This window comes from Dermacentor albipictus, chromosome 4, assembly GCF_038994185.2.
Source record: "Dermacentor albipictus isolate Rhodes 1998 colony chromosome 4, USDA_Dalb.pri_finalv2, whole genome shotgun sequence".
Taxonomy (NCBI): Eukaryota; Metazoa; Arthropoda; class Arachnida; order Ixodida; family Ixodidae; genus Dermacentor; species Dermacentor albipictus.
The window spans coordinates 24,317,368-24,330,881 of NC_091824.1; the positions used below are offsets into that span (position 1 = coordinate 24,317,368).

At 47.1% G+C, this 13,514-nt stretch overlaps 1 protein-coding gene across 8 annotated transcripts in view; it reads right to left on the minus strand.

The window, feature by feature from the left end:
- Positions 1 to 1,669: 1,669 nt before the first annotated feature.
- Positions 1,670 to 13,514, minus strand: part of LOC135919231 (uncharacterized) — a 125,188-nt gene continuing 113,343 nt past the window's right edge. For all 8 annotated transcript variants that reach the window (XM_070538024.1, XM_065452936.2, XM_065452934.2 and 5 more), the window contains one exon: positions 1,670 to 2,018. In XM_070538024.1, coding sequence (XP_070394125.1) covers positions 1,926 to 2,018 — 93 coding nt within the window. In that variant the 3' untranslated portion in view covers positions 1,670 to 1,925. The remainder of the gene's footprint in view (positions 2,019 to 13,514) is intronic.

Here is a 13,514-nt window from a genome sequence, read left to right on the forward strand (position 1 = left end):
CTGATAGGTACTGGTTGTCTGCATGGCGTTTTTAGGTTCTTATGCGTTTTCCACGTTACCAAATATTGTATAAACACAGTTTCTCCGTTCTTTCTTTTTTTACTATTTTGTTTCAGTTCGACGTTTAGATCAACTTTTTTTTCTGTTCCTATAGTGTCTTCTTACATTATTTGCATTGTACACATTGCATTCACGCCTGAACTTTTTCGTGCGCCCCTATGTAATGCCCCAACGGGACCTTAAGGTACTCAAAATAAATAAATAAATAAATTAATAAATAAATTTTGTTATGTCTAGTTTTTTTTATAACGAGGTTTGACAGCAATTCCTTGTTTGGGCACTATAAAACGCCGACAGTTCTCATTCGGTCTCATCTCGCGCAGCGTTATTAGTATTATCATTATTGTTGGCATACGCTTTGAAACGGGGTGGTGACAAATAGCCATCAAGGCTGCTTGAGTTAACCAGGTATGCACTATACGCGATTTTTATGCTAGCAGTTTTTGTATACCTCTCCTTAATCTTCTTTATCTTCGAAACTTCTCTATCTGCCTCGTAGCGTTAGTTATGTCTGTAACGGATCCAGTCGTATCAATCTCTTCCCATCTCCCCCCCCCTCCCCCTTCACCAGTACTCTAAACGCCTCTTGCTCAATCTCGACTGCTGACCGGTTGACGCTTCTGGAAGGTGTCTTGGCGGGACGTCTTCAACATCGCTGATGGCGCACTTTATTACACCTGAATTCTCACACATCATCGGCGCAAGGTTAAGCCTTGCTATCGTTTTTAGTGCTTCGCCTTAGGGCAAAATTCACAAGACTATTTTTTCTCCATCGAAGCTGCTCAGTTGACGTTGCTTGCAGATTGGAATAACGTTAAATGTGCTGAAGGGATTTAAACAGACGCAATTTCGACCTATTTATCGTTTTGCATGATATGCGCTCATAATTTTGTACTACAAACAAGGCAATATGTGGCAATCGATCTGATATTCCCAGGTTTTTTATTTTTCTAACCCTAGTATTCGAGTCGATTCGAAATTGAGCCATTCAAACAGCCCTAAATTTATTGCAGACACTGTATACCACCCACATCTTTTGTAGGCTCGTAGATATGCTGTTTTGACTGAAAACAGAGCCAAAACTTCACAACGACGGGTCCATCAATTTCAGTCGACGATGGCAACACATTTGTGGGAAGGCAAACAAACCAAATCGTCTCATGTCAGAGTCAGCGTTGTATGGGTGTCAAATGTTGACTTATAGAGATGTTTCCATGCTCGAGGACATTAATAGTATAGCGTTGTAAGCTAGCCGGTTTTCCACCAACACAATCGGTTTTTCGCTCACCGTGCCGGCTGCCAGTTCTACCGGGCACCAGCAACGTCGTTAGCAGGTTTTCCGGTGCTCCCTTAATCTGCACATTATGAGCTGCATTGCAAGCACTCCATCGGGCAGTTATACACAGCAGACAACTGAATTGTCACAAAATAATTCATTCCTATTTCCCTAAATTTTCTTTAATTTTGTAGAGGTCATGTTTTTCGTCGCCATCTAAACTACCGCGTATTGTTGTATTGTTCGCAAGCCGTTAATGTGCTTTACGACTAAAGTATTCGAGACAAGGACATGACGACGTACAGAGCTTTATACGGAGCCTTTCAATAAGTTTCAATAATGCAACGATTGTAACATGTGTATCAGCACTATAATATGTCTTCGTTTTGTTTGTGTTTTATTGTAGTACGTAAAAAGAAATTGCGCTCCTCTTTTTATCCGTGCCGTTTTTTTTTTGCCTTGGCAAATGGGGCAACCCTAATGGGCAGTAAAGCTCGAACATCACGTGTTTAAACAAGAAAACGCTGCTGTGGTCTCAGCATGTAACACGATGAATCGTTGCTAAAGGAATGGCTGTCTCAAGGTCAGGTCACAGGAGGTGCCTTGTTCGCCGCCGAAGTGCTGTGCTTATCGGAGGCTTGCCAACCAGGGAATGGTGCATGGCGGTCGCCAGGCCGCTGGGCTAAAATGAAAAAAAGAAAGAACACGCAAGAGAAAAATACAAGCCAACGTTGCAGTTAGACAACCATCACTGCCATAGTTACCATTTGTCCTATCATCTAGCAGAAAATTGATTACGAGGAAGTAAGAAAGCATATAGACATGTCGTAATAAACAATCGCTTCATCTGGCGGACGAAAGACGAACCAATACACACGACACGGTGCTTGTTAACTGGCGAAATCGCAGTGCATGTTACGGTTAAATCAAGAACAGGAATCGACGTGGCAATCGTCAGTACGAGTGTTGCTCTTTACTCGCAGTACTTAATTAATTTATTTATTACGTAATTATATATTTTATTATTACACTAAGCGTTTACATATGTGTAGCAGTTTAGACGATAGGGGTTATATTGTTAGAACTGCACATACGGTACGGCACTACATATAAGACATGGTAAATATATCAAATGTTGTGTGTTACATAACTTTGAAAAATCTGCTTTGAATACCTAGTAAGGTTGAATCGTCCATTAGTCAGGAAAACATTAATGCGGTGTGAAATCGATGCATCTCTTTATATAGAAAGGCAAGTGATGAGGGTCAAGCCGGGAGGCTAACTAGGCTGAGCCCGGTTGGCTAACCTGCACTGAGGAAAGGGGACTCCAAGATGAGAAGGGGGAGAGAAGTTTGCAGTGTGTACGGAAGCCCCGGCAATGGGGCGCTCGTCATTCGTTTCACCGCGAGCGGTCGTGTAGGCTGGTGCATTTTAAAGAACGCAGCAGCGATTTTGTGGCTTTCCACATCGCAAACGCACGAGCCAACGGGCCCCGGTTCCTCTCTTCTGTTGCTGTCACCTAAGCGCCCTAAAACAGCCGAAAATGCAAGTCGTCCCATCTTCGTACGAAGGGAAGTCGCACGGGAAGTGCTTCATGGTTTCTTATACGGGGGCCACATGCGTTGCAATTAGAACTGTCCGCCATTTCAATTAGGAATGAGTAGACCTAGAAGAAACGCCTACTGGCAGGCCATATACACGGTAGTAGTTATCGGGTGACGAGCACATGGTTCCATTCCCACGATGTTTTCGGAAGTAGCGAATGGGAGTATGTGACCGCGTTTTGGTGTGCGTATGATCGCATTATAAAAATAATCTGTACACGCTGAAATGTAATGGGCAGGTAATGGTACGCGTCACCGAAGGTGTTCGTTATGATCATAAATACCATGAAGTAGGTGAATGCGAGAGAGCTTACGGCTAGTAGCCGTAAGCTCTCCCGCCTTCAGCTACTTCATAACGTTACTAGAGGCCGGAAGGGGGTAGTTGGGACGAGTTTCATATTAGTTATCATGAGAGTTCAATGATAATTAGACAGGAGCAGGCAATCCGAACGATTACTCATGCTCTCTAATATTTAATCATATTCGTCATACTATCTGTGGTGCGAGATATCCGGCATGTGCAGAGTGTACGGTTAGTGTTACCATGCAGCCACACCGAACGTATTTCTCAAGTACACAGTACACATTTGCTACAACAAAGTTAAGATAGGAAGTGCACGTCCTTGCTTATTTTATAAATACGCTGAGCCCCTACAACAGCAACGCAAGTGCGGGAAGTTAAAAGTAAAAGTTCGGTAGCTTGCAAAACGAAATTCTGTCAAACGCCTTTAGAACAAATTGATTGGGTCTTTCCAAATTCATCATAAAGGTGACTTCATTATAAAGATCACGCACCGCTAGAGCAGGCTAAGCATGCTCAATCGGACAAAACCTTTATTTAACATAAATTCAAGAAAGACTTCGTGGAATAAGGACGACGACGGTGCGAGCGGTCGCATGTTGCCTCGGCTCCTGCATTTTTTTCTTCTTGTGCCTACCCGATCACTCCAAGAGCCTGATTTCCTGCCTGGACCTATGTGAGTGTTATCGGCACTTCTTGACAGTTCCTTTAGCAACTCCGACGTCCCTTACGCCAGCCGCAGCCCTCTTTAGGGCTCTCGGCTGACCGTCTCGCTGCTGGGCCTAGCTCCGCATAGCATGGGCGCAGAGATCCACCTGGCCCGAGATCCACGATAACCTCTCAAGACAGCGTCAGCATCCTTCGCCACCAGCATACCCGACAGTGGTTCATAGGACTCAATCAAGAGCAGAACCGAAGCCCCCGCCGCTGCCACGCAGCAATTATAAAATCATTATAAGAGAATGTGGGGACCTCAACTGCGCTGGAATCCATACATGCATCCTCAGACAAGTCATCCTCAAGGCTGCGTGGCTCCCCATCACGGACCGCACCAGTTCTGACCAAATTCGTGTCAACATCATTAACAATACCGTTCTAATCAGCACACCAGACATGGGACGTGCAGATCTCTACCACTACATCCAGAGTCTGCAATTCAATGGTAACCCTTACGAAGTCGCCACCCATGTAGCCGATCCCATCGATACCTGTAGAGGATGCATTCACTTGCCCCCACATTACTCAGAAGATGACATCGCCTCAACCCTCCGCAGGTGCAACCCAACAATGATTATTTGGGGTGCACGACGCCTGAGCAATACTGAAATCATCATGGTCATATTCCAAGGCAAAATCATCCCTTTCTACGTCAACTACGACGGCTGTTCACTTCGATACCGCACCTTCAGGCAGAAGGTAGAAGCCTGCACCCGATTCCGCGGGATTGGTCATCGCCAGGACGTCTGCACTAATGCCACCGACACACTCTGCCCCAAGTTTGGAATGAAAGGCGCACCCATGGACCACGATTGTGACCCGATATGTGTTGTGTGCAAGGGAAACCATCAAACCGGCTCCTCACTGTGCAAACAAAGGTTCAAACCGCGCCCTACACGTCCCAGGCATAAAGAAGACACTTCACCCACCAACCGAACTCCCAGTCTCGACCGCACTCGCGACTCAAGCCGGCGAAGAAGTCGCAGCAAAAGCAAGGACCGTGGGCCTGGCTATGCAACCCAAGACATCGCCTGGCCAGATCTATCATGAAGCCCTACTCTCGCCAACTCCTCGCGCAACCCACCACAGGTAAGCTGGGCTAAGGTAGCCTCTTCCAGCTGCTCCTCAAACCAGACTGCTAATAATGAATGCCTCCTTGAAGAAAATACAATTCTAAAAGCCGAAATTCATAGACTTAAACTAGAACTCCAATCTCGTCACCCCTCTACGTCAACCTCTGAAGCCCCTCTCTCTAACACGACCCTTTCGACTCATCATTCATCAGCCCTACCTGAAACCTCTTCACACCGCCCCATGGACACTAGTCCCTCCACTGAACGGGAACCGCTTCACCCTACCCCCAGCAAACGTAAAACTCTGAGCACTCCGCGATCAGAGGACACCCTGGACGAGACAATCTTAAATTATAACGACAGGCTAACCACTTTGGAAACTAAATTACATAATATACTCATTTCAATTGAAAAAATCAATACAGATTACACAGCCAGGAATGAAAAGCACGACAAATTTATTGAATTCTTACAAGCACACATCCAACAAACTACAAGTTGGATAGCTGGAGTCACCGCGAATCATCCTAACATAGTTGCACCTGCTCGATCCGCCTCCCCACCAGCTCCGCTTGACAATGGCCAATAACCCAACACGCTCCGAGTTTGAAGTGTGGCAATGGAACTGCCGGGGGTTTCGAAAAAAGAAAGCACACCTCCAGCAGTTTCTAGCCTGCTCTTCTAATCTCCCAGCTGTCATTGCGCTTCAGGAAACTCACGGACTAATCAGCTTCCCAGGTTATAATGTCTATCAGAACAATAAGGTATCCTGGCCCGATACGGCAATTCTTATGCAAATGCACCTCACTGCCAATCACTCCCAATTCGACAGCGTCGATATAGAGCACGATTTTCTAGAAATTATTCCTCGCAAAAATAATGCATCTCGCCTTTACATTCTCAATATCTATAGTCGTCTACAAGACAAACATCACAGCTTTGACTCCATTTTCGCTCAAGCTATTGCCGCTGCCACCCATCACCCCCTCCTAATTCTTGGAGATATCAACGCACCCAACCATTTGTGGAGTCACTCCGTTTCTACTTCTAAGGGCAGAGCCCTATGGATCCACATCCAAGACCACAGACTCACATTACATAACGACATTGATGCACCAACCAGGCTAGGTAATAGCGCAGCTAGAGACACCTCCCCCGATCTTACGCTTACACACAGACTCCAACACGTCACATGGCACAACTTACAAGTTAAACTCGGTAGCAACCATTACATCATTACCCTCACACTACAATTCAAACACAAACCCTTAGCACCCAAACGCCTCAGCCTTACCAATTGGGACAATTTTCGAGAGGCCCGCCAGATATCAGCTCCCACAAACATTCGAGACATTTCAGAATCGGTTCAGCAACTACACTCAAACGCCCAGACGCACACTACCACTCTGCCCCCCGAAGCCGCTCTCACGACGGTTGATTCCAAGCTTCTACACATGTGGGAAGCCAAACAGTATCTTCTCAAACGGTGGAAGAGGCAACGGTTCAACCGAAAACTAAGACTCAGAATTGCCGAATTAGACCTCCAGATCCAGGAGTACGCCACACAACTGGCCTGCCAGCAGTGGGGCCAGGTATGCGAAAGCATGCATGACAACCTCGATAACAAGCGCACATGGCAACTCTTGCGACACTTATTGGCGGCGAGGAGTTACGGAGTCGCCATCTATCGGAAGCGCCTCGCTGGCGTAGTATGAGGGATCACGCGGCTCGCTCCTCATAGGTTTTGCTGTCAGCGCTCAATGAAAACACCAGGCGTGAGCTCTCCCAGACATTTCCGTAAGTACTTTCGAAACGAGAGAAGTTTTTTACTGTCTAAATAATAATCTTAGGCAAACTGAAAACACAGAACAGTTTACAGACGCTCTCTCTTTACCGAATACGTACAGTGAATGCCACTGCGCGCGGTCGCCGCGATGGGGTCTCCCGAAACCGGCTTCTTGCGTGAAAGGTAGGTAAACGTTGAGAGCAAACTATGTGAAATATGTTCTTATAGTGTTCGTATAACTAAATGGAGCGAATAGAATGAAGCCTCGATGCAGCGATCGCACAGATTTCCCAGCGACCGACTGCGCGTCTGCATGCTAGACCGCGCAGTTAAGCTTTCGCCGCGGGCGCGTTTTCGCACCGTGCCATGAGCTTTAGGCCGCAGAATATGAGCATTTGACAGTCTACAAGCAACCATTGTTGCGTGGTAGCTATCAGAGCTGTTCAAAAATAATTTCATTGTAGAGACTTCGACGCCTACGGGGACTGTGATGCGCCGTCGCGACGATTCAATCTTTTTTTTCTTCTAAATTCTTGGACGTTTCAATATTATTTCTCGAGTTGCGTCGCACTGTATGCTTATCGGTGTTCTCAGCGTGCGATTTCCCGCTGCTTCTTCTTTGTAATCCAGTGCATTCATTCATAACACAAACATGACCATATGCCATGATTTTTTTTAATGCGCTTCTTACCACTCCCTTACCACTCCAGAGAACTTGCCAGTATATATAGCATTAACAAGTTCATGGACCAAACCGTCATGACATTAGTCGGGCAGCGGACTAGGGCGAGCGTCTCAGTGCGCGTTTTCCGAACATCGCAGACCCGGCGCCGTAGCAGAAATCTTCCTCGCGTCTGTGTTTGCTGCATACCCGAGTTGTAGCCGATGACTGTTTGCCGGTTTTATATTTCGCGAGCCAAGCTTCACGCAGCTTCTTGTCCTGCGGCTACGTGTGAATAAGGCTGACACCGGGCTCCGTTGCGTACGTCCGGCACTGCGGCACCGAGCAGTAGCCTACCATGTTGCGCGCCTTCAAAGGCCGCCACAACCTATTGCAGTGCTTTCAAGCGTTGTAAAGGAGACACTCGAAGCGGGAAAATCTCGCCACTAAATGAGGACCGCAGCGTACGAGGAAATTTAAACTCTCGTTTTCAGCTCTCTTCGGCGCTCTCGAAGCAGACGACGCGGCCGCTACGCCCACGTGATCCCTAATAGCACGTCACGCCGACGGTGGCGCCAGCTTTTCCAGTGGTGGAGCTCGAGGCCAATTAGACCCTACCACATCGCGTACACAACTGAACCATAGCATAAACAAACTGCGACATGCACACAAAAACAATATCAACGGATTCTTCGACGACCTCCGCCATAAACATCTGCCTTCCGCTCAGAAGTATGACATGCCAAAATATACTGGCGAACCCAACGAGCTATTTAGTGCCGCTATCACGGAAGCAGAGGTTTGCCATGCCCTCGCCACCCTGCGCGCAATGTCAGCACCAGGCCCCGACCTTATTAACAACAAAATACTACGCAATCTAGAAGACAACTCTGTCACAGCCATCACGGCGTACTTCAATAACTGCTTTGACACTGGCACCCTCTCTAGTTCGTGGAGAGATGCGAGGGTACTTTTAATTTTTATCCCAAAGCCAAACAAACCACTCAACACTTCTAATCTCAGGCCTATATCATTAACCTCTTGTCTAGGTAAAACACTCGAACACGTCATCCTCAACCGCCTCAGTAAATATATGGAGGACAACAATCTTTATCCATTAGAAATGGTAGGTTTTTGATAATCTCTCTCATGCCAAGATATCATGCTTCGAATGAAGCATGACATTATTACACCCAATAGCTGTCTAGATACGCAAGAAATTCTCAGTCTGGACCTCAACGGAGCCTTCAATAACGTTTCACATTCCGCTATCCTCCGAGAGCTTATTCTCATTGGGGCTGGCGGAAAGACATATGACTACATATGTACCTTCTTATCCATCCGTACCGCTACGATACACATAGGCACAGAGCAATCCCTTTCAAACGCTTTAGGTAGCTACGGCACGCCCCAAGCCTCAGTGTTGTCCCCTTTTCTTTTTAATCTTTCTATGATGCCGATGGCGCAAGCATTGCGGTCTATTCCCGATCTCAAGTTTTCACTCTACGCCGATGACATCGCTCTTTGGACGACTGGCGGCTCCGATGGAGAGATTCAAGACACTCTACAGGCCGCAGCAGACGCCGTCTTGGCTCATGCCGGGGCTATGAATCTCACATGCTCCCCTCAAAAATCCGAGTTACTTCTGCCATCCCACCGGGGGGCCAGAAAACACATGTCTAGTATACAGGTCATCCCAAACCACATCCCCGTTACTAGAGTGGACAGGATCCGGGTGCTCGGTTTACACATTCAAAGCAACCGGCTCAACACATATACCCTACATACACTCCACACCACAGTCGATCACACCCTGCGCCTTCTAGGGCGAGTCTGCAATAAACATGGCGGACTAAAGGAGGCCGAACTTCTCCGCTTGATTCAGGCCATGGTTATCAGTAAGATTACATTCGCAACACCATATCTGCATTTCCTTAAATCAGAATCAGATAAGATCGACACTCTTTTACGCAAAATATATAAATTCGCTCTGGGGGTCCCCATACGTACCTCCACTGAAAGGCTAATGCTTACTGGAGCTGTCAACACACTTACTGAACTCACAGAAGCCCACCTCACATCCCAATATAGCAGACTTTCTAACACCGCAACAGGTCGACACATTCTACAAACTCTTTCTATCACTCCGGCACCCATCATGAAGACTAAATACACCATTCCACATCACATACAGGAGAACCTCTGCATCCCCCCACTTTCTAAAAACATGCACTCTGTGCACCACAAACAGCGCAGGAGGCAGCGAGCAAAGGCTCTCTAAAAACGATTCTCCACCTCTAAAGACGTGCTCTATGTTGATGCCGCCAAATATGGGAACAGAAATCATTACGCAATATCAGTCATTAACTCTCATGGCCAGGTCGCTGCGGCCGCCTCCATTCCTGGCTCTTCCTCGGAACAGGTGGAGCAAGCGGCCATAGCCCTGGCCCTCACAATCCCAAATTCATCAGTTATCGTTAGCGACTCCAAAGCAGCCATACATAACTTCGGAGCGGGTAGGCTCCCTAAGCCAGCCCTTTCTCTCCTCTTGGCCCATCCTTTCCATCAAACTGTGGCATTAATCTGGACTCCCGCGCATGCGGGCCTTGCCGGAGACGAGGCGGCTCATGCCAGTGCCCGAGGATTTACAGTCCGGGCTCAGGCATCAGATGTGTCGGACCTCGCCATTTACAGCGCGCCGTTTACAGCGCGGGATCGACTTATTACTTACCACGACATCTGCACACACTACCGATTAGAGCGCTTAACCTTTCCTTCACTCATGGGCAAATCCCCGCGTAGGTGTGAAGTTCTGTGGCGGCAGCTGCAGATTCGCACCTTTCCGTCCCCTTACCTCCTCCACGGCATTCATCCCGCCATTTGCCTTTCTCCCTCTCGTAAATTCTGTCTCTCCCAAAGCAGACTTAAACCACATCATATGGGGGTGCCCTAAGCCCCCCCTTCCCCCTTTCCTCAAGCAATTAATATCTAGTGAGGAGCAATGCGAGGCTGCCTTGCGCAGCTCCAGGCCCGATCTTCAGGAGGCCATCCTGGAGTGGGCTGAGAGGATAAAGGAGGCCTACTTCAAGTAGTTCCTCCCCCACGCTCTATTCCATTGCCCCCTTCCCTTTAAAGAGGGATAAATAAAGTTTTTCGTCATCATCGTGGAATAAGGCAGCACTTTTTTTTTCTTCTTTCTTTTGCGCACTTTGGCGCAATACGCGGCTGCACCTGACCTCAGAGGTTGATGACATGCTTCGCCTCGAAACGCGGAAGCGAAGAGATGTAAAGATGAAGATCGTCTAATCTCGCTATCGAGCCCCTCGCTATCTGAATTCTTGGTTCGTTTGCCAGCTGTTCACCAGTGGTGCCTTCGTCGACATTTGCGTCCTATCCGCCGTAGATGACTTCGATGACGACGTCGGTCGCCGGTTACAGTTACGCCGTCACCAACTGCGACTTATTCGTCAGTCGTCGCACGCGCTGGGAGGTTACCACAAACACCGCAGGAATTGAGCAAGTGCTGAAGCAGCAGCGCACCAGGATTGTAACATTCGCTTGCATAGGCACGATCATTAAGCGCATTGTTACCGCTGCGTCGTATGCTGCTTAACGTGGTGTTCCTATTAAAAGAACAAATAAACAGCCGGGGACAACTAAATTACTTCCTTCTGCTGGCAAACTCATTGTAGTGGCCTTCATCGTAGCGGCGTTCACTGTACATAAAGAAAACAGGCATTCGGCTGGGACATAATCAATCCTTCTTTGCACATGTCACATCAATGTAGAAGCGTTCGTTGCTGAGCCGTTCCATTGCTTAGAGCTGGCGCGCGCACTTTTTTCACAGAGACATGCAGCGTGCACAAGAAGCTGCTGATAAATTTCACCCATTTGTGTCACTTACGCGATGAGTAGATGATCCCGAGGTAAACGTGTGGTCACTTTCAGGTGGAATAGGGGCAAAGCGGGCTGCATAACCTCCTCACCGTCTCATGCACATGTCAACACTCAACATTGATTCCTTTCTGTTCAGCGCGCAGGAATCCTTGCCAGAGGGTCAAAGCCAGGAACAGTGGATGTTGCCCTTTCGGCCCTTCGTTAAACATCACCGCATTACACAAGCGTAATTCAATGCGTAGCATTATCAAAAAGCATGCTCCGAAAGATCAACGTTGCCAACAAAAACTTGTTGAAGCTGGGCCGATCTCGTGATATATATATATATATATATATATATACACACATACATTGCTCAGATGTGCCTGGAAGCGTCGCTGCAGAAATCTTGCTGCCATAAGGCAAAGGAAAGCTTTCACACGCAGATTCGGAAGTTGGAAAAAGCAGGCTTTCCAACCTCGATCTTAACCGGAGTAGCAGAAGCCTTGCTGAGAAAATTGAAAAAAGAAAGTACAAAGAAGGGCGACCAAGATGACGCCCCCAAAAGCAAAACTAGACCGGTCGTCATCCCGTACACACATAAGGTAGCGCACAATTTGAAGCATGTAGCGACAAAATATAAGGTTCTTGTGGTTTTTTCCGCCCCAAAGAAACTGGCTGGCTTGTGCGTTAAAACTGATCCCAACAAGGTAAACAAAACTGACTGTAAAAAGAGACATGCAGCCCCGCTTGTTAAATGTGCCGTGGGTGTCGTATATCAGATACCTCTCACATGTGGAAAGAAGTACATCGGACAAACCGGCCGTTGTATTAATGACCGATTAGTGGAACATAATCGCGATTTAGGAAATGGTACTGGTTCTCACCTGCCGCATCATTGTAAAGCCTGCGGAGAAGAAAGGAAGATTAAGTGTGTGGCAAGGCTGAAAGAAGCAAAGGTTTTAAACAGAAGTAAGGACCAGACAGCCCGTGAACTGTTGGAGGCCTACTATATTGAAAGAAACTGTAGCGATTGTGTTAGCGCCCCATCTATCTCCATCTATAAGAATGAAACTGCTTTCTTAGATACACGGGCGTGAGATACGTGTGTACCTCACCTATCATTATGCGCTTTTTGTAAAACCTCGTGCGAATGTGTGGTTCTTGCTACCCATCTTTGCTTGACCTTATATTCATTCGCACACGCGGTGAATAAACAGTTGGAAGTTGCGCCTGTCCCGTCTCGCTTGCTGTGTGTTGTGTTTTTTCGGCGCTAGAACCCTCTTCTGGAAAGATATATATATATATATATATATATACACGATGCCACTCATTGAGTTACACAAGTGTAGGGTGGTGAAGTGCAACAAAGTGACGAAGGGCCAATGTCAAAAAATTTCCCGCGTTTTCTTAGCACCTAAGAAACGGGAAGGCGAAAGCCTTGTAAAGCCTACAGTGATTCACGTTATTTCACTTTATTCCCCCTCAGTCCAACGTAATCCTCTTTAATCCGCATTAATCGACTTTAACCCCCACTCCTCCACCGTCATACTCGTTAACCCACTTTAAACCGCCCCAATCCACCCTAATCCCCTTTTATTCACCTTAGTCGACCTTAATACACCATATGATAATGTTTGACAAATTGCAAGTCCACAAGAGTAAACGTGTCAATTCAAGTACAATGACATATGTAGGATTGATTTCAGAGATAGCAGACTCAGGCGAGCTTGCTGACCATGCTCTGGTTTCTATGTTTTGCCCTTTTGGTGACAGCTATGCCCAACCCATTGGAGTCTTCGCTGCCAAAGGTGCAACAAAAGGCACTATTCTTGCGAAGTTGCTCCTTCAAGCACTTGCGCTCGTGGAAGAAGCTGGTGCCAAAATTCATGATTTTGTTTGTGATGGGGCATCGACGAATAGAAGTATGTGGAGCACAGCGGGTATATGCGGGAGCCTTCGAGACTGTTGCAACTCTTTCACCCACCCAAGTGACCCTATAAGAAAGGTGTTCGCCTTTTCGGATGTGCCACACTTATTTAAATGTATTAGGAATCGCCTCCAGCAGCAGAGGGACCTGAAGAGGGAGGGCAAATTGATTAGATGGGAAGATTATAGTGGAGTTTATAAGGAGGACCAGGACAAAACTGCAGGCCTAAG